Below are 27,244 nucleotides of genomic sequence, written 5' to 3'. Positions count from 1 at the left end.
GGGAGAAACAAATATTTTGTACCCATCTTTATATGAACAAAGTCTTATTACATGGAAATAAATATTTAGTTCCACCAAATAATATTTAGTAACAGGTACTAAATATTTCTTTGGCAAGTATTGTCGGTAGATGGCTATGCTTTAATTCCAATGTTTATGTGACACATAACCTATTCACTAACTTAGATTATTTTATTCAGCTCGATTTCGGGAGATTTATTAAACCTTTAAAAACACAGATACTCCTAATAAATGTCTTCTATTTATGTCTTTTCTCAGTGGAGTTTAGTTTACATTTTTTGATTTGTCTATTATTGATATGTTAAAAACTTGTTTAATTTTAAATTTTATAAATGTCTCAAACAAAAAAATATAATTTAATGAGATTCTTTTCTTTATAATACCTTACATTTTTACTTAAAATTATTTTTACTAATTATTTTTATTTATTTTAAGGTAAAAAGTTAGGTTACACGCTAAAATTAGCTAAAAAATTAATTTCTTTGATACTAATAAACGATTTATTGAGTACCAATAAATCATTTGTTAAATACTACTAAATATTTATTTGGTGGAACTAAATGGGCTTTAATAAAAGATTTAGTACCTATTACTAAATATTTGGTAATAAAAGGTTTGTTAATAAATCATTTATCTGTTATCATGTATCTGTTACTAAATCTTATTAAATAGAACTAAATCCTTCTATCAGTGTGATAGCCATCCTAACTGAACCTTTCTGTAAATCTGTTAATTAACTTTTATTTTTATTTTTTCAACAAAAATTCATTTTTGTTCTGAAATGTTTTAATAATAATAATCATAATAATAATAATAATATTGAATTTTTTTAATTTTGTTATTTTTTTTGTAAGTGATAAAATTTTTTTTCTTAAACATACACATGGCATATATTTATTTATCTCAAGAATTTTAAAAATAGAAAGTGATCTAAAACCAAAAATGAATAAAATTTTTTTTTTATAGAAAAAAACTTACTGTTTTGGATTTTCCAAGCTTTTTTACAATGCAAACATTTAATAAGTTCCGAGTAGGATCAAACGATATTTTCATCATTCTGATCATCTACCTCAATAAAAAATTAAAATGTTATTATTGCCGCGGAAATAAATAGAATCTTGTCGCCGAAGGCCGTCTCGACTTAGTAATTCACTGTTGCTTGGTATAAGTAAGTAAAGGGAATTCCTGGGTGCCCCAGAGGAGACGCCTCTCTTATCTTTATGCATACTCGACGGGCGGTTTTAAGTCCGGCTAGTAAACTCGGTTCGCCAGCATGTACCAGCATAACCTGCGTTTTCAACAGTATCAAACACCATTACACATTACCTATCCTATAATATAATGTAAGTACAAGTACAACTCCATACTCGATACTCCATTCCAAGTCAGCACGTATAGTAATCCAGTCTAGGATTCAAGAGTTTAGACTCGACTCACCTCAACAAAACTGACTAGGACTCGGTATAATATTGTGCGCACATCAACTTTGCCTTCTTCTTATATATACTTATATTTATTCTTATCCTTGTTCTTGTTCTTACGGTTGGACTTCTTCTATTTCTTAGTCTACAATATACAACAGCACACTCAACAACTCTAACCGTGCGTGAGCAAGTTACCGAGCCAATGCCCTCGTCGAGGTTGCTTTTCCGGGAATAAACTATATTCCAAGATCGATCGAATATACACACCGATGCAAAATTCACTGCAAGACTATGCCTCTTATTATATTCTTTGTTTATTTAATATAATTCAGCTTTCATCTCAGATGTATGATCCTACTATACGTGAATAACTACAGCCCGGAACACATCAGCTTGATCTTTATAAATATTAATATTAATATATAAATGTCTGCATCAATGATACAATACGAAAGCTGTGCTATATTCTCTTCTGATATTCAAAAAATATCATCAATAAATTATAAGTCATAGGCCTGGAGATGATTCACTGGAATGTCTTACGAACAATGTCACTTTTATTTGATACAATGTCTCGTTTTAGTTCGCTCAGCCCGATGCGACCAATGGAAAATCGATATTGCAGCGATTAATGTCCGTGGGTGGGATGTTCTCTTGCGACGTGAGTGTGCAAGTGTTTCCATTCGGCCAGTCATCCTCATGTTCTGTATATATCATAGTCCGAGTGATTACCGAGTCTAGGGTAGAGGGTAGAGAAGCTGAGGGTGGATTTTAAGAGTCACTTTCACCGGGGAAATTCTGCTCATGCCGGAATCAATGTTGGATTGCAAACAACTGAAAATTTCAAGCACTCGATAAAACTCTACTCTATTAGGTCAGATAAAATACTACCGCTTTTTTTTGTTGGGGGTAATTTTTTTTTTAACAGATAAAAATGATAAAAAGTTTATGAAAGTCAATGATATAAAAAAACTGTCGAAAATCATAAATTGTTTTTTAATTTTTTTTAGTTTCTCTTGTTTAAATTTGAATTTTATTTTATGTGAATATTCATGAAAAAAATTGTATGTCATTTCGACATTTAAGGATGTGATGTAAATAAATATGAAATCTTAAATCGCGTGTTTAATTTTATCGTAAAAAACGCGTTTTTGTGGAATTAATTTGAATAATATTGACTGAATTACAAAATCGAGCTATAAAATAAATTTAATTGTTAAAAAATAGTTTTAATTGATAAAAAAAAAAATTGAGTAATTTCTTAGACGGTAGAATAAAGGAACAATTAAATTAATTTTACACTTGTTTAGATACCTGAAAAATTTACCTGAATTTAAAGTAAAAAAATGTTACAAGAAGATCTTCAAGAATTAATTTCACTTATTAATAATCATGTCTACTAAAAAAAGGGCAACCAATAAAAAAATGTTTTCATAATTATTCAGGTAGTCAATATGATGATACTTAGCTCACCGGTGAGCATTTATTGATATTAATGGCCTTCCATTACTCAAAGAAAAATGAATACTGGATAGTCTACTGAATAGTAGTGGTTATAATTATTTCAACTTGTTAAAATGTGTGACTGGAATTTTTAATTTAGTAAATAGATCATGTAAAAAGAAAATATGTTATTCAAATTTATGATACTCGGCGCCTTTTTTCTATTTTTTAATTAGTTTATTTCATTTGAAGCAATTGGAAAAGAACTTGTATGTAAATTTTTAGTTAGTAGATCTAATGCCTTTAATATATTAGAGCCGCGATATTATTATATTAAATATTTTATTGATTCAATAATTCATTGACCTGGGACTTTTTCTATAATAAATATTAATTTTCCTCGTTGTAATAAAAGTAATTATTAAATTACTGCTTAAAGAAAAAACAAAGATGATTACTATTTTTTTTATTTATGTTTAATAATCTGTAGTTGTGTAGTTGAATAATAACACAGACAAAGTCGTTAATTTATTGAATATTATTATTTTTTATCTGGTATGTTACATCAACCATGACTGCATATTGATGTTAAAGAGGAGAGAGATATTTACTTACCTGAATTCATATCGTTATCTATACATAATACTCTACATCCACACCGATATTTACTGTGTATACATAAAAAGAAAACGGTAAATACCACTAAGAAGTATTACACTTTATTGCCTAGTAAATATATATATTTAAATATTCAATAAACTACTAAAAAATAATTTCATTCAAATTATAAATACACCGACTGTAAGTATCACGTACTGTTATTTTGTAATTAATTATTATTTACTGGTACCGACTTCTATTGCTCTTGTTGCTCTTGAATTATTTTGTGCATTAGCGGTTAGGAAAATTTTCATTTATATTGCTGAGTATTAAGGTAAAGTTACGCGGTAATTAATCACTCTTCAAGGCCATTATGTAGATTAATATCGTTTTGAATTATTGTTGATAAAAACACTGGACAAATTTATCGATTCGCGTGACACTGGGAAGTAATATTCTATTTGCTAGAAGATTTATGTTCTTCTTACTTTAATAGTATCATAAATAATAACGTTATGATTATTTATACAATAATCATTACTGGACACTTAATAGATCATTTTATTTTTTTATGAAAATTTTAGTGTTCTATTGGGACAACAATCAAGTCTCAACTTTTAAATCTTATAGTATTATAATTTATGACATTTAAAATAAAATGAAATTTTATTTCAGCTTTTGACTATTTTTAATAGATAAAAAAAATCTTTGTATTTAATTATTGAATCAAACAAAAATTGTAGGTCGATTTTTTTTTACAAAAATAGCGATAAGCTCAGACTCGGGTTGGAGCTTTTGTCTAATTTATAATGTCTCAGCACTTTTTTCGGTCAAAGCCAATGAGACGTGCCAATTTCATTAGTAAACTATTTTTCCAAGAGTACTTTTAAATGTATGTCAAGTATTAAAAAAATGACAATAGTGTTGTTATAAATAAATTCAGGGCGTTTTATAATAAAGACTAAAACTGCAGAGATAGCAATAAAAAAAAATTTTTTTTTGCATAATAAAATTGTCAGCTGTTTCGTTAAAATATTTACGTTTCACAAGAAGAATTTCATTAATATAAATGCTGACTCTTAAATCAAATCCACGATGATGATAATAACAATTACGGTTATTGTTTTGTTTGACGAATTAAAATGACAAGACAGCCGAGCGAAGTCACATTGTTTGTAAATGCACAGCTACTTCAATGTAACTTGTAATATAAGTATAAAAGTACAGTGGTATTGGTAGTGATGATTTTAGCGGTCAGGGTATTTGCTAAATAAATTAAAAAAAGGTCTTTAAGACAAATAATAAGTATCCGGTATTGTCTCAGCAATAATTGTTGCGTCAGGTTATACATTTTATGAAATTACGGACTACTCCTTTGTACTTTATTCCCACGAATAACGGTGAGCCCAATCAGCAACGAGTTTATTTTTAACTTAACGGGACTTGATTGTCATAAAACTATTGCTAGAGTTATGTCACTATGTAACCGGCATGAAGACTATTGATTTTTAATTTTTGAATTTTATTTTTGACTATTATGAATAAAAAAACTTTGACTTAATATTTTTCCGATGATCACAAAATTTTTCTTATCTTCTTAATTATATAGACAGTACTTAAAAGAAAGAAAGAACATGAATAGAAAGTAACGAGACTTACCTGGAAGAGATTGTAGCCCTTGTCATACATCCACATCTCATCAGCCGGGTGTTCCTTGATGGTCTCGTGTTGACTGGTGGCGAGAATCATTGGCGGAGGTCCGCGGCTCAGTTGAATGGCTAGAGACCGCTGCAACAGGAGCAGGCACCTCGTGGATCCGGGCCCGCCGGGACCCGTGCCGTCTCCCAGAATCGAGGCCATTTTTTAGAGGCCTGACTTAACGCTGAGGATCAGGTGGCGGCATTTTACAATCTGAAAAATTCAAAATTTATCATTTAAATTTAATTAAATTCCTCATTTTTCACTTATGCAATGATTTGATTGTTTGTTTTGTCGACTTAATTGTCAACGATTAAAATTAAAATTAAGATCTTAGATCGCGGGATAACGAAATCACAAAGATTAACACGTCTCATTGTTTTTATGGAGAAATAAACGCGGAAACAAATTCACTGTACATTTAGTGAGACTTTGTTGCACTGGCTTTGGACATTGATGAGTGAAAGCAGGATATATGGCTTCTTAATTGTATGTTTCTGAAGAATAATTCGCATTTCTATGATCATCACAATTATTTCGATTGTATGTGCTCAATTTTTAACGTTATTGAGATTTCAATAATAATAATGTATGCAGTTATTATTCATTTAATTATTTACCATCTGGAATTTGCGTTTAGTTTTTTTTTCTTTTACATTATTAATAATTAATTCGCAAAATGCTTATGGATTTTTTTTTCGGAGTTATCGAAGCAGAAGCATATCATTAAATGCTTCAGAGGTTCGAAGCGGATTGCACGACCTTTCTAAAAAACAGTACTATGTAACATTTTATTAATATGTATTTCCAGTAATTTATAATGGATAATGAGGTTTCGATGATAGGAATTATTGCTATTTTTACTGAGTAATGTGTTTCATTATACTAATAAATTTTTAATGAAATAGAAAATTGCAACCATTTTTTTACTATAATCATCAAAAATTATAGAAAAAACGATTTTAATAAAATTAATTTTAACGAGAAAAATCGACATAAAATTATTTTGGATCATGTTACCATTGGTTACAAATTTAATTTGCGGTTAAAAATATTTTTCAGTAATTGGTTTAACTCTTAGGCCATATGTTAGGGTGAAAAACAAATTTCAATCGATAGCCATATGAGCAAATGTCACAGATATTCAATAACACCCAGAACAAAATGGAACATTGAGATAAATTTAATCAAAAATTTATTTTCAACCTTAAATTGAAGTGTCATAAAATTTTTAATACTTACATCAAAATAAATTTAATAGTTAAGAGAAAAAATAATACAATTCTTTAAATGTTGAATTCAGAGACACGGTAGTGACTCGCATTAAATACGTCCAAACATTGCTGGTTGAGATTCTAGCGGTAACAATTAATAGTCAATTGAAAGATTTTTTTAAATAATAAATTATTAAAAAAATAAATCTATTTTTTTATTGTTCCCTTAATCCCACGTATAATCTAGTTTTTTGTAACTTGAAATTTTTTCAGTCTTAAAATTCAACAAAAGTAACTAAAAAACAGTTTAGTTTTTTATCTGAAATCATTCAAAATTTGTAAACTTTGATTTTATTACAATTTTTATAATTGTAAAATTAGTAACAACTTTACTAGCATCTATAAGATATATTTTTTCAAATACGGAATGGAATGCTATGAAAAAGTGTTGTCAACCATTTGAAGAATTTAGTAAAATAATTGACTATAATTGAAAAATCCAATTTATTAGCAAAGAAAGGAAGTTTTAATTGCCGATATCAGTTATATAACTCGGCAACAAAGTAACTAATGAAATCAACAAACGATAACATGAATAATCTTAGAGTAAACATTGAGAGCCATTAATCTATACAATTACTTGACTGAGTTTCTATTTACTTAGATGAATTCAGCATTGATACGAAGTACCAAGTACCAAGACGGTACAAGCTCCGTACAGCGCTCGGCATAATGAATCTAACGGAAACGCCACATTGATGAACAGTAACAAATGTTACAATTCGTAAGGGTGTGTCAGTTAGACAATCCCCATTCGTCATTCCGTCATTGCCTTGAGCAAATTAGTCCACCGATACCGATTCCGATACCGAACAAACCAATGAACCGTTTTCATACGAGACTCTATCACCGACAATTACTTCTTGCTTGTCCGCGAACACCGCTGTCTCTAAATGAGCTGCCTAAAACTAATATACCTACATGTTCATTACCATTATATTAACTCCCCAAATAATGTTCATTCTGCTGTCACGCTGATGGATGCGCGGACTTAATCTCGATGTTAGTTACAAAACCCAAATACCGACACAGACAAATTAAATGGATTGATTTACACGTAGGACTTATTTTCTGATCCTCTTACTCTGCTTTCTGCTCAGATATTTAATCTCATCAAGACACAAGAAGAGTTGACAAGATTTTTCGCTTTTGGAATATTCTTGGAACGGAATCCCGAATTCCGAGGAAAGTATTTAGAGCAGAATGTGAGTGATATTGTTGAATTTTGAAGTTGGATCCAGTCCAAATACTCAAGTTTAACTGCCAGACACTAGACTTGTTACTTTAATTATTCATCTTTTTCCTTCGTCGGTAAATTCGGGGAATTCTATAATATTCAAATAATAAGTACCATCAATTTTATATTACACGTCTGATAACTTTTAACAAAAGTTTAGTCAGGTGGTTTTAATGCTAATATTTAACAACCGTAAGATGGAAATTAGTTTCAGAAATATTAGTCGAGCGATAAAGTATCCATTGTTTTATTTTGAAAAATTTTTTTTTCCAACATTAATATTTACTGTGCGTATGTATGTTAGTATTTATTAGTACTAGTATCTATTCTGTACTGTACCAGATACTGGTAGTAGATTAACATTTTATTGGACGTAATTAAGGTCATGTAGAGGATGTTAATGGCAGTGAAAAATTGTAATTTCGATGATTTACTGTTTTATTTTATTTTTAACGCCAGAATAGGAGAAAATAAGTTGGATTTTTGGGAGCTGTAAAATTTAAGTGATCAATAAAAATAAGTTTTGGTCCTCCACGGAAGTTCAATGTCCCAGTTGGCACAGAAAGCTACTGACTACGTATAGTACCATTATAGTAAAATAAAATAAATTTACCATGCTATCAGGATGTTGAATAAAATAATCTTTGTTTCCTCTCCTCGGGTGCTTTGTTCCCAATTCTCTAGTAACCTCAAAGACAAACTTTACTTGGAGGGTGACTAAATGGGAAGGGAACGAGTTCTACTTAGCCGCAGGCGTCAGGAAAAGACATCACAAAAACTTGAGATCGAGGGAAGTCGAGCTAGAGATAAAGTCCTCAAGGATTACCCGCACGAGCTGCGTGAGATCTGACAGCTTCAAGGTCCGTTCATCTCGTCCTATTATTTAGAAAGCTTTCAAACGAGAATTTGATATTACGGATTTTAAGCTCAGTCTGTCGATGCTTGATATTGATGGCTGAGTTTAAGAAATGTACTTTAGACAGAGAAATAAAAGTAAACGCGCGATTTAAATGCATTGGATTTTTTCTTAAAACTTCGGTCGGGTTGGGATTTTTCAATAACTATTTTAGCGGCTGAAAAAACTCTAAAGCACGTATTGTATGGTATGTAATTGGCAATGAAATGGTGAATTATCGTGTCGATTTCAGGCAAGTTGCACTCGAAAAACGAGTCGACGTAATAACAAAGCACACTTAGATAAATGGTACAGCTTGTTAATAATAACACGATCGTGTGTGGTATCATTTCAAGTTTGCGGAGATATAATAATATAATATAATACAATATATTATAAAAATTTAATTCAAGTAGACTAGACTAGACTAGATCATATTCACTTCCTAGCCTCTATCAACATCTATCACTGAGCAATCTCCGACATTTCAATTCTATTAATTTTCCACACTCTTTTAGAGCAAACTCCGCTGATATTACTTATAAATATAAAATATAAAGTATAAAATACAATCACTACCATTTTAGTCCACTTTATTTAACAGTTAATATAAATATATATATATACAGAAGCTTTCACTCATGATCATGATACTCATGATATTTTATAAACGACATAGAAAGTAACACGTACAATCATAATCAATATGACATTAACAAAATTTTATAAAAGAAATTTCAAGCAACTATCAAATATGATAACGTTCACATAAAACATGCTTTTTAGACTTAAATATTATTTATCATATATATCATGTAGATATTATTATTGTTGTTATATAGAGTCTGCTGGTGAGTAAAGGCTCAGCAAAGGTGGATTGATTAATTGGTTCACAGATTACTATCGAAAGTTATTTCAACAAAGTTGCTTTCCCATTAATTTATCAATTATCAGCAATCAGCGGTCGTTTAGTACTAATTCCGTTTAATTTGACGTATAGCTTGGAAAATGTGTTTAATGTTTAAATAACAGAGAAGCAGTCAATGAAATTTATAACTCAATTCGTAGATAATGCTATATTGTAAAGGTAAAGATAGAATTGATTTGCACTGAGCAGTTCCGATAACTAGTTCACGCCTCTAAGAGCTTGTGCTTTATCGCTAAATGAAGAACATAGGATATAACTTATCTGAGATCGTTTATGTTTTGTTAATGCTCTGATATCCTGTAAAATACATTAAGTATTAAGTTATAAAAAGAACTCTTTAATATATTACCTAGCTTTTAGAGACTATAAAATTGTGAAAAAAAATATAATTCTATATTTTTTAGAGGACAGAAGTTTAATGAACATTTGTGAGTTTTCAAAACTTTTTTTTCCTGAGAAGTACGCATATAGTATAACATACATAAGGAAGCAATCGAATGATCGAAATGGATGAAAACCGGCTAGTCATGCTTACAGCAACAAGTTTAAAGAGCAACTATTTCTCAGAGATTAACGACAACAAACATTCAGAGTCAATTTAGTGAACAGAGTCACCGCGAAACAATAAGCTTGTCCTCATAACCAATAGACCCGAAGTTGAGCCCAAGTGTAGTTGAACTAAGCTCTTTTTGTTTGGTTTGTTTTTATTTGTTTTGTTACCGGATTCACCTAACGGTAATCCCTTCAAACATACATATATCATATATGTAATGTATATGATGTATATAAACAACGATCATGGACCACGTTGACAATGCACAGTAATAGTATCATATCAAATGTTTTCGTTCCACTTATACTTTTCTGTACTTTACTCGTATATATTATACACCGATGTATTGAAATGTACAAACGTGTATGTATGTAAATAAATGATAGGTAAAAATTCGTTTACGAAGGACGAGGTCACGACAAAAGCTAACGGTCTTTGACCCATGCCAGCGTTCGATAAAATCTCGATATAAAAGACTTTTCAAAAAGTAAATCATGAATAAAGTTTGTCATTGGAAAATCTATTTTATTTTCTTCTATTCTGTTTGGGCTACTTTTTGTAACTGCAACCGTTCGAGTGCTACTATTTATCACACAGACATGAAAAGAGATCTCGACAAAGTAAATACCTAACCGAGTTCGAGGTACTTGGAATTTAATTTGGAAATTTTAAATTTTCTGAAAACAAGTTTGTTTAAACTTAATACAAGAAAATAGAAATTTTCAGAGCAGAAAGACGTGTTTGAAGATGAAGACCCCTTTTTTTACCGAATCAAGATTTAATTTCTTGTTTGCTTTTTTTTTTTGCTCCTAACGGATCTGTAATTAGACCGACTGATGGTTGATTTGAGGATCCCTTCCGGTGTAAGTTTTGAGTCTAATAGGTATCTCGAGAATGATAGTTTTGATAATAACCATAACGATAACTACAACTATAACTATAATATGTAATAATAAATATTAGGTTTAATGTGTGTGTCTATTACATTAGATTAGTTAAAATAGAAGAGCTATACTCGTCTTGTAGTTTTATTTAACATGACCTGAAAATATATTCTCATCTGTATACTTTCATCTTACTCATACTCATTTACAACGATATAAACATACTGTCTACACGGTAAAAAAGTACCAAGAAATTAGACGTAACCGTCGGACGTGTCGATTAGATCCTCGAGATTGTGCGATTACTGGTTACATCCGGGTTACGAATAAGTGTTCTCACGTTTATTGTTTCGCTTGAATAGATCTGTGCTACTACATGCATATACATACATGTTATTTACAAATGCAATCCAATCTATGTATAATAATAAACAAATATATGCTTAGGCTCTTCGTATCACATCAGTGGGGATATGATATGATACACACTATTAATTTTACGGTAAGCTCGGAGTCTATGGCGTGTTATTACCATTTGATGCTAACGTAATGCAAATTGTAAATCTGTATAACTGTTTATTGAGCATCGATTGTTAATTATCGATCGGGATTGCATAAAAACTCCAAATTACGCGGGAAATAGCGTTTCAGATAGAGATAATATAAAATTAAATATCTCCGCGGGGGGCTTGACCTCCGTCACAGTCCCATGAATATATCGATTAAGTCGTCAAGATCGTCCTGGATCGTTTCCCGTCACGCTATTGCGCCTCTGTATGTGTATGGCTTTTTATCATTTTTTACTCATTCACCTCAATCGACTAGCGATTGACGGTGCCGAGCTGTCTCGTAACCGATGCACGCACATATTTATTAGCTGGATATGAGTATACTATAGAAGCTGAGTGTTTGCGTTGGACACCGCGAATTACCGCTGACATACTACCGATTACCACCGTCACACGCACACCCGCGTCTTTATGCAAGCTCGGGCTGCAGTTTTAGTCGTATTATTTGTGCTCAGTTTAACTATACACCGGGCTCCAGTTCGATGATGCATTATCCGCTTGAGTAACTCCGCGAATTTCCCGGGGATATTCGTCGGTAATAAATTCAACAGGTAGAGAAAGAGAGGCCTTGTATCGATACAAGGACGGTGGAATGACCGGTACAATCTGAATTTCTTTTTTAGATTGTTAATACCAGAGCTCGGTTTGGGTTTTTCATTCCATGAGAGGTTTTATTTGGAGTTTTAATAGTGAATGTGTTTATTTTATTTAACAGGTGATGATAGTTTGTCTGTGACACACTTTAATATTTATTTGGATTTTACGTGGCGGTGTTACCTATCGCTGAGCAACCGGAAGGTCGCTAGTTCGAAACTGTTTCAAGGTTTTTATTTTATTTTGTTTTTGGATGACTTATTGTGGATTAAAATATTGGGTTGTATTTTAAGTTTATATTGACATTAATTTTATTTTTATTCTTTTTATGAGTAACTAACTAAGCTTCTAATTGAGTGGGAATTATTCATTATCTTTAAAGGATACATTGTTGATGAAATTTATCAATTGATGCATTGAAAAAATAAATATTTGGACTCTGCAATTTTTTTTCTAAAATTTTTCTAAAAAAAGTTGTTTAAAAATTTTGGTTATTTTTTTAATCATCAATAAAATATTTGACGAGTGATAAGAAAATTAAAAATATTAATTTATTCAATTTCAGTTATTCGAACGTAACTGATACAGTTTGCATATGTTTAAAAAAAAAAAATTATCTTATATTTAGAAAGGAACTATTACTTATTTATTGTAGTAAATTAATTATAATTTATCAACTCAATGAAATATTAAAAAAAAAAAAATCTTAAAAGTTAAATGTCAAATTGTTTTTGTAAATAAGCAGACCCAAAATTTCCTGTATTACTTTCAAAAAAATGAATCAATAAATAAAGTCATAACGTCGAATTGACTTTTAAAAAAATATTTTGAAAAGAACAGAAAGTTACTTTTGTCACATATGAATAATATAAATACAGTCAGAGTTAAAAGAATAGATTTGTTTGTATTATATAGTCCCAGTGTATAGTAATTAAATAAAAACTAAAATCGGACATTAAGATTAAGCCGATATTAATAATAATAGTAATAATAATAAAAATAAAAGGATCATTGTTTAAAAATTTTTGCAATCTAATAATAACATGTATTAATATAATAAAATAAATATCAGATTTATTGGTTGACAAAGGCGGGTGTTAGAATTGAAAAATCTTAGGAGCTGAGTCGTACTCTTAATATCGCCCGGAGCAATAATACGATCCTCAGGTACGCTCCTCGAGATATAATGGATCGTCTGGCATATTATTTTCTGCATAGTGCGGATACATTATGAATATACTGCCTTGAGCATATAAACCAAGTACTCGAAGACCGTACTGGTATAGCGCGTACCGGGCGTAGTAGGGGGACCACCTAGAATTACACGTTACTACGGTGGGCTCAAAGAGCAATGCCATTCTTCTATCAACAAGGTTGACCATCATACTCATAGTTATTTTTTGCAGACCACCTGCTCAGATTAATCACCTATATTCAAATTTACAACCGCTAAACCCCTGACAAATCATTATTTATAATTTATAATATATTTCTTATTCCCATCTAATAAAATTAATTGAATATTCCTTCATACCACGTCAATCAATTATTTTTTCATCTGAAAATAATAATATAAAATAATAATTACATGATTTTGTGTATAATTAATTATTTTCTCCGAGATACGTGTCATTGGGAAATTAAATTTGTTCTTGCACATATATAGCTTGTCGAGAGTGTAGTCTACAAGCTGCGAACTTCTATCCGGTGGGAATAGAGAGTGGGATGCTGTGGGTGGCAGAAACGAATTAAGATGTACTTTAAGGTTAGCGCCACTTCACCGCTTACCCGGATATATTTTATTTTCATTTCATTGTACTTTATTTATGTACTTGCTTGCATCTGTAAGACATTTCAGCGCTCAGCGTGTTCAGGCTCGTGTGTTATTAAGTCATGAATATTAACCGCCACAATGTCAACGGGTAATTTCATTTTATTCAACTTCATACATTGCCAATAAATTATTTTTCCAATACTTTTATTACAGTATATAATAAGAAGAAAAAGATGAAGAAGAATGAACAAAATACACGAGGGAATTATTTGATTAGATTTTGTTCTCATAACTGGTATGCTAGACGAGCTTCGTCAACGATCGTGTCACGTCATAAAATATCATTCAAAGATGAAACGTGACTAACTTTTCATTGTCATGTTAAGTGTGAGAAAATTAAGTTGTAAAAGTTTTGTTTTATGAGTTTTTTAAATTGTTTTTTAATTTTAATTTTTAGTTGAATTTTTTTACAAATAATTTTTTAAAAATTGATTTGCAATTGAATTTTTTCATTTTTTATAATAAAAGAAAAATGGACAAAAACTTTATAAAAAAATTCAAATAAAATATTCAATTGAGCGCTTATATACAAAAAAAATAACCTTATTATAAATTTGTTTATAAATATATCAATTACAGAGCGAACTTTCAAATAAAAAAATAAATTTCCCACGTGATTAAAAAACAATAATAAAATAATCAATAACCCTCTCACGTTTTTTATCGACAACCAATTGATAAATTATCCTTCATTATCATTATTATCATTATCATTACAATCAATTTTTCTTACATAAATCATCAGAGACTATATCATTATATTCGTAGCAATAAGTAATATAAGTTACGACCTCTCTTTTTTGCGCAACCGTAGTTACATATATCGTACAAATGCAAAAAATACCCAGTAATTTAAAAAAAAAGAGAGCATCCAACCTTGCAAAGCCCTTGCCCAATTGTCTCGCTAACATTAACAGGGAAAGTTTCTGCCCACAATTGCCCGTATATTTCCGGGTCAAAATTAATCCATATTATTTTTTAAATATTTTTATTTTCTGTTTCATTTACAACTCACAATTTACAATTTATAACTCACAAGCTGCAAGTCAGTCATCACTTTTCTCTTCTGGCTTAAAAAAAAAATCGAAAAAAAAACAATCCATATAAGCTAAAAAATAATTGGAGCCATGCAGATGCCGCGTCACGGCGTCACGCGTTTTCAATGCACTGCATACCGTACAATATACGTATAAAACTACAAACATTAATTTTTATTGTAAGCCGTCCGTTGATTGCACGTCATTACGATTTCGTATGCTTACCAATACGGTAAGTAATGAGTAATGAACAACGTCCGACCTAATTGCCAGTCACAACAATAATTACCGAAGGCTCTTACCATCTCGATCCGACATAACATATAACATCTCATTCTTGATCCTTGATGCAAGATTCAAGATCCGAGATGCGAGTAGCCTACATGCTCGTGCTGATAATTATTTTCACTTTCATCGGGTTATCTGACGAAAATAATTCTCATTATCGAACGCGTTTTATTCCCTGTACTGTTACTGTCGGGCATTTCAGCATCGGCATGCACACCATCTGCGGACAACCCGGGTATCGGGTATCAAGTATCAAGCTTGTCCGATCAATCCTATCCTATATATACAGTACAATATAATACCGTTTACACTGAACAGAGTAAGAACAGAAACGAAAGTCCTCTAGCAGTTTTACTTGTTCACCAGGTAAGGTTGAATTGGTCCAACGTCGATCGTGACCCGCAATACCAACGGCCTTCTATATTAACAACTCGCGAATCACCGATGAAAGCTCCTATTCTATCCCTCACTGACTTATCTTTTCATGTCTTGTCTCTACAGTATTATATTACATTATATATAAATATAAATAAAATGAAAGTGTTAAAAGTATCGTAACTATAAGACAACAACAAGATACATAAATGTATAGAATAAAATAAAATAAAATAAATGTAAAAATATATGTATCTAACGATATGATTATGGGTTATTTTATCTAAACAACTCGACAGAACAGCGACTCTGCTTTTTTTACCTGATACTTAACATAAAATAAGTATATGCAAATGGTTAACATTGTCTGTAAGTACATCATGATTATCATTATCCTCAGGAAACTCTTTTCATTTGCGGATGCTCAAGGACAACCCCGGAAGCCTTTCTCTCGGTGAGCCTTTGTAAAGGTAACTTCAACTTAACTACAACTCTGTTTATGTTCGGGGCAACCGGTGCAAGTCGAGTACATGAGTAACTAAGTAAGTGAATATCGGTTAGAGGATAACTTTTGTGTGAGAGAATTACATCAAACTGACTAAAAGCTCTTGCAGTAAATGATCTGGAGAAAGAGGGATATCGATATTGTGACCATTCATAGACTGATGAAAAAATTAACTTGACTCAATTATTACCGTCCGTATATTTTATGGATTATTGATAAATTGTTACAACATTAATTACAATAGTCATAATTTTTATTTCAATTCTATACTAAAAAAATTTTTTGCAAAGATAAAAGTTAAAAATTTTCTAAGTCCAGTTTTTTACTTATAAAATTTTTTCTATTATGAAAAAATTCTATGTTCTAAAAAATAAAGAGATGGAATCAACCTACAGACCCTTGATGTAGGCTCTTTAGGCTCAAAATACAGTTTTAACCCTTATCGGCCACACCTCACCCAGGCCATATAACGGTCACACGGGGTAACTCATTACCCCACGCTGAAAAACCTGGTTGGACAAGATGTGTACATGTTTTGAGACTTTTAACTAATTGTGTCATGTTTGTTGACGAGTTCTTCAATATTTCTAATGGTTTAACTTGGTCAATTTATAGATGGCGTTCTAAAAACTAGTCATATACATCAAAACTCCGGAAAAATGGCTTTTTTTGCAAAAAAAATTCACTACTCCGCCATTTTGAAATATTTACGACTAAAACTTCAGGGTGATCCGCACAATATATCCTACTACCACAAAAAAATAACAGTATCCATCAATGATTCAAAAAGTATATTTATTTTGCAAAATTACTTGAAGGAAAAATGAAAAAAATTACAAGTCATGAAATTGGTTTCTTTTGCGTTTTATAAAGAAAGGTCCTTTTTTCTCGCATATTCTATGAACTCTCATGAAAAAGGTCCTTTCCAATTCCTGTCTCAATCCCTTTCTTCCCCAATTATCCTGTTACGTGAATGTTTGAACGCTTCACGTAATAATTACTGTAACTCCTCTTATTTCCCGCTTCACAGCATTATTTAATTTTAAAAATGTGGTATAGACCGGGTAGCTTAAATGGTAGAGTAGCCAACATGTCTTCGGAAGGTTCTAGGTTCGAGTCCCAGTCCGAGCTATCTGAATTTTTTCTCGCATAGTCTATAAATTCTCATTAAGAAGCTCCTTTCTCAATTCCTTCCTCCCAATTATTCTGTTACGTGAATCTTGGAACGCTTCAGTTAATAGTTACCGTAACTCCACTTCTGTCCCGCCTTACAGCATTATTTAATTTTAAACTGAATTCCATGTGTTTTCATACACTGAACGTACTCGAGATTTATTCGGTAAGCAATTCAAATTTTACATAAATAGACTAAAATTTATAACAACTAAGATAAAAAAAATTGTTTTGGTACTAAAAAATCAAAAAGTTACCTTTATTTTGTCGGTTGACACTACAACAAGTCGATTAAAATAAAAAAATTTTTTTTACTGAACTACGGTTACGGCCACACTGGGGTAACTAGTTACCCCAGGCCGAGAAAACGAACGCTCAAAACGCTACCATGCATTTCTTTGACTTACTATGTAGTGAAATCACACCTTACACCTGTCTGTTACCGGCAGATGCCGTTTGTTGTATTAATTTGAAAGTTTTAAGACCTCTAATTCCACTTTTTTTAAGCCTGGGGTAACTAGTCACCCCGTGTGGCCGGTGTAAGGGTTAAAACTGATTTCGACCTCAACAGCCTATATTTAGGCTGATGGTGAAAATACAGTTTTAAATTTCAATGCAAACCCAACAACAAAAGAAAGGAGGCTCATGAGGCTCAAATCACTTTTTTAATTTCGACTCAGGAAGAGCCAATATCTTGAACCAAGAATACCATTTTGAAGAAAATGATTTTCTAGAGTCATGAGAATAAATTTTTGAGTCAAGAAATTATTCTTGATTTAAGTAAATTTTTCTTGACCTAAGAATTTATTTTTTTGACTTAAGAAAGTCATTTTCTTCAAAATGGTATTCTTGGATCAAGATTTTGGCTCTTGAGTCAAGTTAATTTTTTTTTCAATGTACTCTCTTTGAAATTGATAAAAAATATTTTTAATATCTTCAAATAGTGGCAAAATTTTTTTTCATTTATAATGATAATAATGATAATAGTAATAAGAATAACAGCGAGTGAGCTGAAGAATAACATCGGAAGTATAATATGTTTACAGATAAGAAGAGAGGAGCAAAAGATCGCGAGACTCGTCTTTATTAACTCTCAACCGTTAATTCACAAGCGTTGTTCTATTCTGTAGTTTCACCTCCTCGAGTATCTACTTCCGGCACTCTAGTGTTACCAAGAAAACTCCTGACTTATTTTTTCAAAGCCGGAGGACTTTCGCGACATTTTAAAATGTTTACAATATTGCCGCCGTTCAGATGTAATTTATAACATTTGTGATAATAATTGTAATCATACAACAAGAAAACTTTTATATTTATGTAAATCAGCTTGCTAGGTTATTTTTTAATTTATTTGTTATTTTAATTACGTTGTCCAGTAATGAATTGTCCATTTAATTTATTTAAATAGTTATTGTAATTGTGAAAGATTTAGTGAACGGTTTTCTATTTAACCGAGTGATTTCTATTTTATTTGACTATCTGTTTTATATCCGCTGACTTCCTTTCGTTGTATTTTATATATATTTATCCTAGCTGCTGCTAAACCGCAGGACTGACACACGTGGTGCGTACATCTTGTGACAGTTGCCCGCAATACAAAGTGAAAATATTTAAAATACAATATAAAATACGTACGAGGTTAAAAATACTTATTTATCGAGATTTCGAGCGGATTACTGTACTGGCGGAATAAAATTCCGGAATAAATAGAGATTAGACGCTGAAGGCGAGGGTGTGGTAGATATGCGGCAGATAGCAGTCGAAAAGGGTACAGAGTAAGTAAGGGCAAGTGGAGATGGTTTATCGAGATCAAATGAAAGCCCGAAGGCAAGATGCGTTTTACCTCCTACCAAGTAGAGTTGAGTTGAAGCAAGAGCCAAGGCGTCAGCCTCCTATCAACTGCCTTTGGCATTACTTTGGCTGTACTCTACTGTATATACATACATATAATAGTATTATATATGTATATATATATATATATATATATATATATATATATATATATATATGCTATATATATATATACGTATCGTTAAGTGGAACTTGTCGTCTCTTCCCTCGTACTCGGTGTACTGGTGTCGCTTTTTTCGATCCGGGAATTTCTCGATACCAGTAAGTATTAAGTATCCTTAACTTCACTTTGCTTTACTTTCTCAATGGAATAAAATGGATTTACACGGTTTCTCTGCTGTTACTGTCTACTGTGTTCTGTCTACGGCGTGACAGACTTAACCCGACCGATTGCTATTCGACGAACAAACTTTTATCCGAGTTACCGACAAAACTTTACTTTTGTGTCTTAAGCTTTAAACCGATGATACATCTCAGCGCTTATCTCTTTGCTTTCTGTATTAGTATGTATATCTTTACTTGTAAAACTTTCAACTCTATTATTCACCAGCTTATCTTGGTGTAAATAAAAGTGCTATGTTGTTTTAAAAACAATTTTTTTTTTTCAATGCCTTTCACGCTAGAAAAATTACCGATTTCGTGATTTCAAGATAGTAAAAATTAATTTAAAAAATTTTAGCTTGAAATTTTTTAAAAATATTTTCTTATAAACTTTATAACATTTCTGATTAACAGAATTGATATAAAAAAAGTTTTTCGAGTAATGAAATAAAAGAAAAATAAATTATAAAATTTTGGCATCGAAATTTTGATTGAAATTTTTTTTTTGTAGAAAATTTAAATAATATTCTTTAGACAAAAAATTAAATAACTAGGAATTAAAAAAATGTATAATTATGCAATTTTTAAACATAAAATTGTTCATAATATGCTGAGAAAATTCCATGCAAAAATCTTTTAACCGCGTACTCATAAATTCAAAAGTCTATTGCAGTAATTTAATGTCTTATTTTTATTAATAAAATTTAATGTAGACATTGAGAGTATTTTTCATGCACTAACAAAAGTCATTATTACCGAGTTTATTCCCGTTTAAAAGGCCAATAATAATTTAAAACCCATAAAAACAAAGTGCACTAGTGTATATAGGTAACAGCAACACTAGTTTCATTCTCAGATGTTGTGTTTAAGCCAATCAATCCAGCCGGAGATTATCTGTTTGAAAGACGAGTCAATAAAAAGCATGATGCTTTCAATTAGAGGCTGACCCAGTAAAAGTAAAGCCGTTTGTCACGCCCAAAAAAACAAGGCCCGTGTTGAAAATATATCGCTGATCATCATTATTTCTACTCCGATTGTTATTTTTCGCACTGATACTGTATTTTGTGTCGGTGAAATTGTGATTTTGCCGCTGGGTTTATAGTAAAAAACAATAAATTTATTTGTAAATTCGACAAAAACTAGCAGAAACTCTTTAATTGAGAAGTAAAGTGAAACGTCCGATATCTGAATCTGATGTAACAAACCGGAAGGAGATGTTTCATCGTGATGATAGACTGGTGGTATAATTAACTGGTAAATTGGAGGGAAAAATAAAAGCTAAATAAATATCATCTCAATATTAATTACATAGAGCGAGTTAAGTAAAGTTACATAGATCGACCGTTCGGCTATCGGCTATATGTATAATACTAACCAGGCAAGAATGCAACAGATACAAATACAAATAGTACAGGAACAAAATAAAACTGATAGATTGTGGAGCTTAAGCTGGAGCGTAGAGCAAAAGGTGGCTGGAGGGCATTTCTAGGTCGCAACTGCAATACAAAGGTCGTCGGTTGTCACGCGGAACGCCGACGAGGATTACCGCGGCCGTTTACAAATAATACCGATATAATACCTAACCAGTATAGCATTAAGTACGTAGTACATATAACAGTAGATAGGATGGGATAGAATAGGATAGGAGCTAACCAGCGGCAGCGCTTTATTTAAGCTTATACGTAGAGCACCTAACCGGCGATGTGATGTTGTGTTGTTGCGGATAGCACGCAAAGTTACAGGAGAAAGTCTTATATTTTTTTAATATTGTTATTTTCCATCCTCTCGAATTCACTTTTACACACATTTACCAGCATATCTTTGTTTATAAACACATAAATATATAATAAGGCCCAGCAGACACACATTAAAGTTAATTTATGGTTAAATATACACATTACATCTGTAAATATATTTATTAAAACACATGTATGTGTATTCAACTCTATCTTAGCTCGGTAACAAATTAATCCCAAGCCATATTTGATTCACACATCAATTGACTCTGCGGTCATGACCGGAAATGGTGAATGATTTATAAATTTATTAACGTCATTACAACTTTTCTAGTGTCACTCCTAGTGTTCTTAACTCTTATTTATTGTTAATTGACTCACCCGGTAACGGCAACCAGGCATATATGCATTTTTGCTCTTCATATCTTGTGTGTAAGTATGTATGTATGTACGTATGGATAGTTGAAGAGATCGATTTGCTTCAAGCCTACACATTAACTTTGTTACTCGTTTCTTTATATTTACTTTGAGTACTTGCACATGAGCGGATGTCGATGTGAGAGTGATATTGTTACTTCTTAAAAGATTGTCATATATGTTTGACAGGCTTTCGAAGTGAGCTTGAGGATACGAGTTAAGTGTATTGTATTAATGCCGCACAATAATCTGATTCACTGAATTAATAGTCGATATATTTTCAATGTCAATGCCTGCCTGGAGGTTATTAATAGCATTAGAGTGGACGACATGTGTCTATTTCTGTTTCTGTAATTACGTCTGTGTGTCAGATCTGATCTGTTTTCTACTTGGACACTAGGCCTAAATTTCTCCATGATCCTCTGCTTTTTATAATGGGCTTCTCATCCAATGCGAAATACTTTAAGAAGAAATCTGTAGGCGTGACAAGGTCGCATTTCAGCCAATGCCACTGGATATAATATTATTTTGTGTCACGACTTTTCGTAAGAAAAAGTTTCATTTTTTTAGACGAAAAAAATTTTTACTTGAAAATTAAATAAAAAGTACGAATTCAAAATTATCAAGTTCGAAAATATATAAAAAAAATTCTAGTGAGATTTAAATTGCCGACCTTGGGATTGAGGTTTAAAGATTATATATGATGGCTTAATAAGTCTGCGCTAATTAATACGTAAATGTTAGCAAGCTCGGTAATGAAAATGAGTTAATTAGCGTAGTAAGTATATAATGATAGATAAAAATAAATAATTAATCAGATACTCGCCGGATAAAATGAATTGATAGTGTTGACTTATGATAATCTAAGATGCGTGGGCACCGCGTAGATTCTCGTGAATGGAATAGCGTTTTATTCCTCAAAATAACCAGAGAATGATCGATTTGCTCAAGCAGATAATGTCAGGACGATACTGATCTTCTTATAACTGGCGAGAGTCGAAGTTCAAGCTTCTTCACGCCACCAGATACAGAATGGCAGTAGCGCACCCAGTACCCAGTCTCTGACTTATCTCAAGATCTCGTGAAATCCAACCGGATTCTAACAATGCCTAATTAAACCGCAATTAAACGAGTACGAGTGACGGTTCTAAGGCTAATTTCTTAACAATACTCTACAAAGTGCTCTGGCAATTACTTGCTATGACAGCAGCAGTAACAGAAGCACTCATTTAATTCTGCGGGCACGAAATTCAAACCGCCGGAAGAGGAACCGATTTTGAGAAAGTCCTTGAACGCTACCTCCGTTTTATTTAGCTTCAAGGTTTTTTCCGAGGCAATTAAAATTATTAATTGGATTGAATTGAGAAAATAAATAATTTAACATGTTAAGTGTTTTTTATTTTCAGTTTTTTCTGAAACAAGACTGTAAATAATTTAAATAAAAAATTTATAAATTTTTAAATAATTAATCGGTGAGATAAAAAATACAAATATAATTGAAGAGGTACATCATTTCAACACTTGCAGCATTGGAGTCTATAAAAGGTAAATTGTCAATTCGATAAGTAATAGGCTGTGATTGATTTACGGGAATGCTTGCAGAGCCTAGAGCTACAACTAGCTCTGTTAGTAGGTAGATATAATAACTATGTATAGTAGGGATAACTAACCAGAGGATCGTCACCGTTTCACTATTTCTTATTGTTGTAAATTATAACTCTGTCGTAATTAAATCAAAGCACCATCGTTCTATATTATAAATAGGAATAGGAGGAAGAGAAAATCCTCTAAAGTCTAGAAATAATGTCTATAATAAAATATTAAAACAAGCATGGCAATTAGAGCGAACGTCGCTATCAAAACACAATCATAAATATTTTTATTATTTATGATGTGATTGTAAGTACCAACAAACAGAGTTAAGTAAATATGTACAGAGAGCAAACATAACAACTAAACATAAACAGAACTAAAAACGGCTTAAAACTTTCTATCTGTCGCGGCGGACACGCGACCCCCTATCTTCTCAAAGAAGTTCTCCCACTTCACCCCCGACTAAGAGCAGGAGCCTCAAATGATCGGCTGTCTCCTCTTTTAGAGAGAAGACACGTGCCTAAATGCAGGAAGGAAAGTATCTGTCCATGCAACCAGCGGGAGATATACTACGCTCAATCTTATATGTACCAAAGTACATTAGATAAATATTTTATTTTGTTATTATATATAAATACGTATTCTTGTCGTCTACCGGTGAGAAATTGCCTTATCTCGGAAATGCGAGAAAGGCCGGCGATTTATTTGGCCGATGCCATTCAATTATTTTCATCATTTCATATTTATTATTGTGAGTACGCTCAATACACCGCCTTTTTGAGAAACCCTGCCTTTCAAATCAGCTTCACTTTACATCACATTACTCTTAGCTGAAGATTTATTGTCGTTAATTAACTCATTAATTTGATATATCCTGTCTTCGTGGATATTAACTTTCTTGAGACATTAAATTGCCAAAAATTATATAAAGACTGTTAATAATGCTTAAGAGCATTTTTGGGGATAGATAATTTAATTTTTTAATCTTTCAATAAAATAACTAGCTAAATAATTGGATTATCAGATAAAAAAATTGACTTAAAAATTTTTTAAACATTTTTCTTGAATCAAGATTTTTTTTCTTAAACCAAGTTAATTTTTTTATCACTGTAAAAAATTATTAAATAATCTTCAGCATAATTAACTTCCCTCTTTCTTTACTCGCGATATAAACAATCATTAACAAGAAAAATGCAGTATACTCAGCCGGTTGTGGTGCAATAAAAAATAGGACAGTGAACTAGGTTAAACGTTTACCGCATTATCGTTAAAATCAATCACTAAATTAAAGAGAAATTCCCAATTGATATACAACACAAATTTAGCAACCTTAACCTACATTAAAATCAAGATCCGAGAATCTTTATCCAAAAAAAAAAAAAAGTGCATACGATGGTATGGTAACCTTAACTCGATGGTGTGGAATCTTGATACGTCCGTATTACACCGGTAAACCGATTATTGGGAGTCGGGAGTACCAGAGGACCCCAGTGCGATCCCCAGACCAGTTCCTGAGTTATTTAAAGTGTCAGCGTTATTAATGCAACATTGAAATTTGGGGGCTTGTACGGGCACTCGCGGCAGTTAATAATAATCTTATAAAATTAATACCGGCGTTCGGTGTGTTGGTTAAATGGCAGATGAAAGAGACCTGGACGAGTGAAGTAAAGAGGAGTGTGCAAGTGTGCAAGTGTGGAAAAAATAATTATGCATCGTTTGTTAGAGTAGCGGCATCTCGGCTCCAAAAAAGGCCAGCACTTAACTGCTACACACATCGACATCCACACACATAAAAAGCGTATGGCACACACTGGTCGCTAGTGTGTTACGCAAAACTCTTAGCACACATGACACCGGCACAATCTCGCCCGTATAAGGCATTCACAGTCCCTTGAATGAAGAAGTACATCTACATAGCTTATAGTATCGTCACTAACTTGGTATACACATTCGTTTAATATAAGTATATTTAATAATAATAGCAACACTCATATTAAATATAAATGTGTGTAGTATAGATCTACTTGGTTAACTTTATTCCGTCGGAAAACACGTTTCACATTTGCAAAACGTGCATGACACACGCACTGATTATTTATTAGCAAATACTAGTAACAGTGCGTGTGCGTGTGTGTGTATTGGCAATTGCCAGCCAATGTTAGCTATACTAATAGAGGTTGAGAACCTTTGAGATTCAGGTTCTACAGAAAACACCAGTGGACTCTTGGGTGGCAACAACTCACTGGGCATACAAGACCCCTTCTACACACGCATTCATATGTTAACCCATTAAATCAACCCTAGCACAGAATATAAATGAAAGGGATTAATGTAAGCCGAACATCATCTAAACCCAAATGCTGCATTATCTATTCTATTGATAATAATTGACAATGCGATATGTTGCTTCAGCTCGAGCTACTGTCAACATCTGCTCGATCCACATAACACATAACTGTGATTTTATTTATCGTCGATTACTATTATATGGTCACCCTAGCATCAGGCTGATTAATTTTTGCCATGTGTTGGCCTTTTTGAGGAGCTGAGTCCAAGTCCAAGTGTTGGCTCTTCTGTCGTCGAGCAATAAGAATGGGAGTTGACTTTCTGCAAAAACCAAGTTCCTAGTAAACCTTAGAATGATATAGTTAGTACAGTAGTTAGTAGCCGGTATAGGTAAGGAGGATAAAACACAAAATAACAAATGTAGCCACAGCTAACCAGTCTCCTGGGACTGGTACCAGTCTTCTCGTGGGACTTTGTGGGACTTAAACCTCGACCTGCAGTCACCAGCCAAGTAACTCGGTTTATACCTGGTTCGATCGTTAGGATAGGTTCGGAATTCGTGTATGTACAGTAGTACAATGTATAGATCGATGCTAAATACAAAGAAGTAACCATTACATGCACAAAGCTAAAAGCTAAAAGGGAACTTCCACGCCTCACTCGCATTGGTCGCTAAGACTCCACTCGGGTAACCTCTACTCAGATCTACGATAACTTTGGCAACAGCTTATAATTCTCGGAAACTCTCTTCAAATTGCTCAGGATCTCTGTTGTGTTGTAAACTCCTCTTGGCTCGGCTATTTTTATGGTTCCTGCTCGAAATTTTTAGTTGTATTATATAACACACTCTTTCATCATGAGCCGAGGATTATTTATGGGCATACCGACAAGTGCGGATGAGTCTGATGGCTGTATAATATAATATAATATAAAGGAAAAAAAAATAAGAGAAGGATGAAAGGATCACTTGACTTGATATTAAGATAGCTTGGGGGGTCAGATATGTTTGAGCAATAATTTATAAAATTCTTTGAAATTTTAGTCTCGCTACATTCCGGTGGATTCTTTGCTGAGAAAATTGATAGAACATGTTTCTTAAGCAAATATGTATAAGGATAAATGGCTTAGAGGAGATAGAAGAAAGAAACATAACAAGTTTTGCCATTTTACAGAGAATTTATAATTTATAAAAAAGGTTTAATGAGGAAGCATTGTTAATAGTTTCCCAGTGACATCGATTGTCGGATAGCTAAATATTTTTCCGCTATTATGTCGTGATGAAGAATGCCAGCTGGTTTTTTTTTTCTTTGCTGGATGTACAAGTTTATATTATTGAGACAAAAAAATACTGATGTGCTTTTTCTATTTAATTTTATTTTAATTTCAGTGATATCAATGACCCAATTACCTTCACTTATAATAATTACGATTGATTGTTAGGGTTATCAATTTGGATTTAATAAAGATGGTGAGTCTATTATCGGAGTCTTGTGAATTTTCATTGTAATAGATCAGTATCCGCAAGTATGGGCATTATATTAACATTTTGAGAGAATGGTAGTGATTAGATTAAATTATTATTGTAATTATTTTCAAATAAAGAGGGAATGAGCAGTGAATGGTGTATTGTAAAAATGGGAACGTCTGTCGTTATGGTGTATGAACTCACCCACGTGTGCAGTGAGTATGGACAAATGCGATACACGTG

At 32.1% G+C, this 27,244-nt stretch overlaps 1 protein-coding gene across 3 annotated transcripts in view; it reads right to left on the bottom strand.

Moving 5' to 3' along the window:
• LOC123267128 (uncharacterized protein DDB_G0284459) overlaps window positions 1–27,244 on the bottom strand; it is a 99,738-nt gene that overhangs the window by 54,730 nt on the left and 17,764 nt on the right. For all 3 annotated transcript variants that reach the window (XM_044731659.1, XM_044731657.1, XM_044731666.1), the window contains exon 2: window positions 5,148–5,399. In XM_044731659.1, coding sequence (XP_044587594.1) covers window positions 5,148–5,348 — 201 coding nt within the window. In that variant the 5' untranslated portion in view covers window positions 5,349–5,399. The remainder of the gene's footprint in view (window positions 1–5,147; window positions 5,400–27,244) is intronic.

Source organism: Cotesia glomerata, linkage group LG1, assembly GCF_020080835.1.
Source record: "Cotesia glomerata isolate CgM1 linkage group LG1, MPM_Cglom_v2.3, whole genome shotgun sequence".
NCBI lineage: Eukaryota > Metazoa > Arthropoda > Insecta > Hymenoptera > Braconidae > Cotesia > Cotesia glomerata.
The sequence above is the reverse complement of the archived record's forward strand: the minus strand, read 5'-3'. Positions and strand labels throughout refer to the sequence as shown.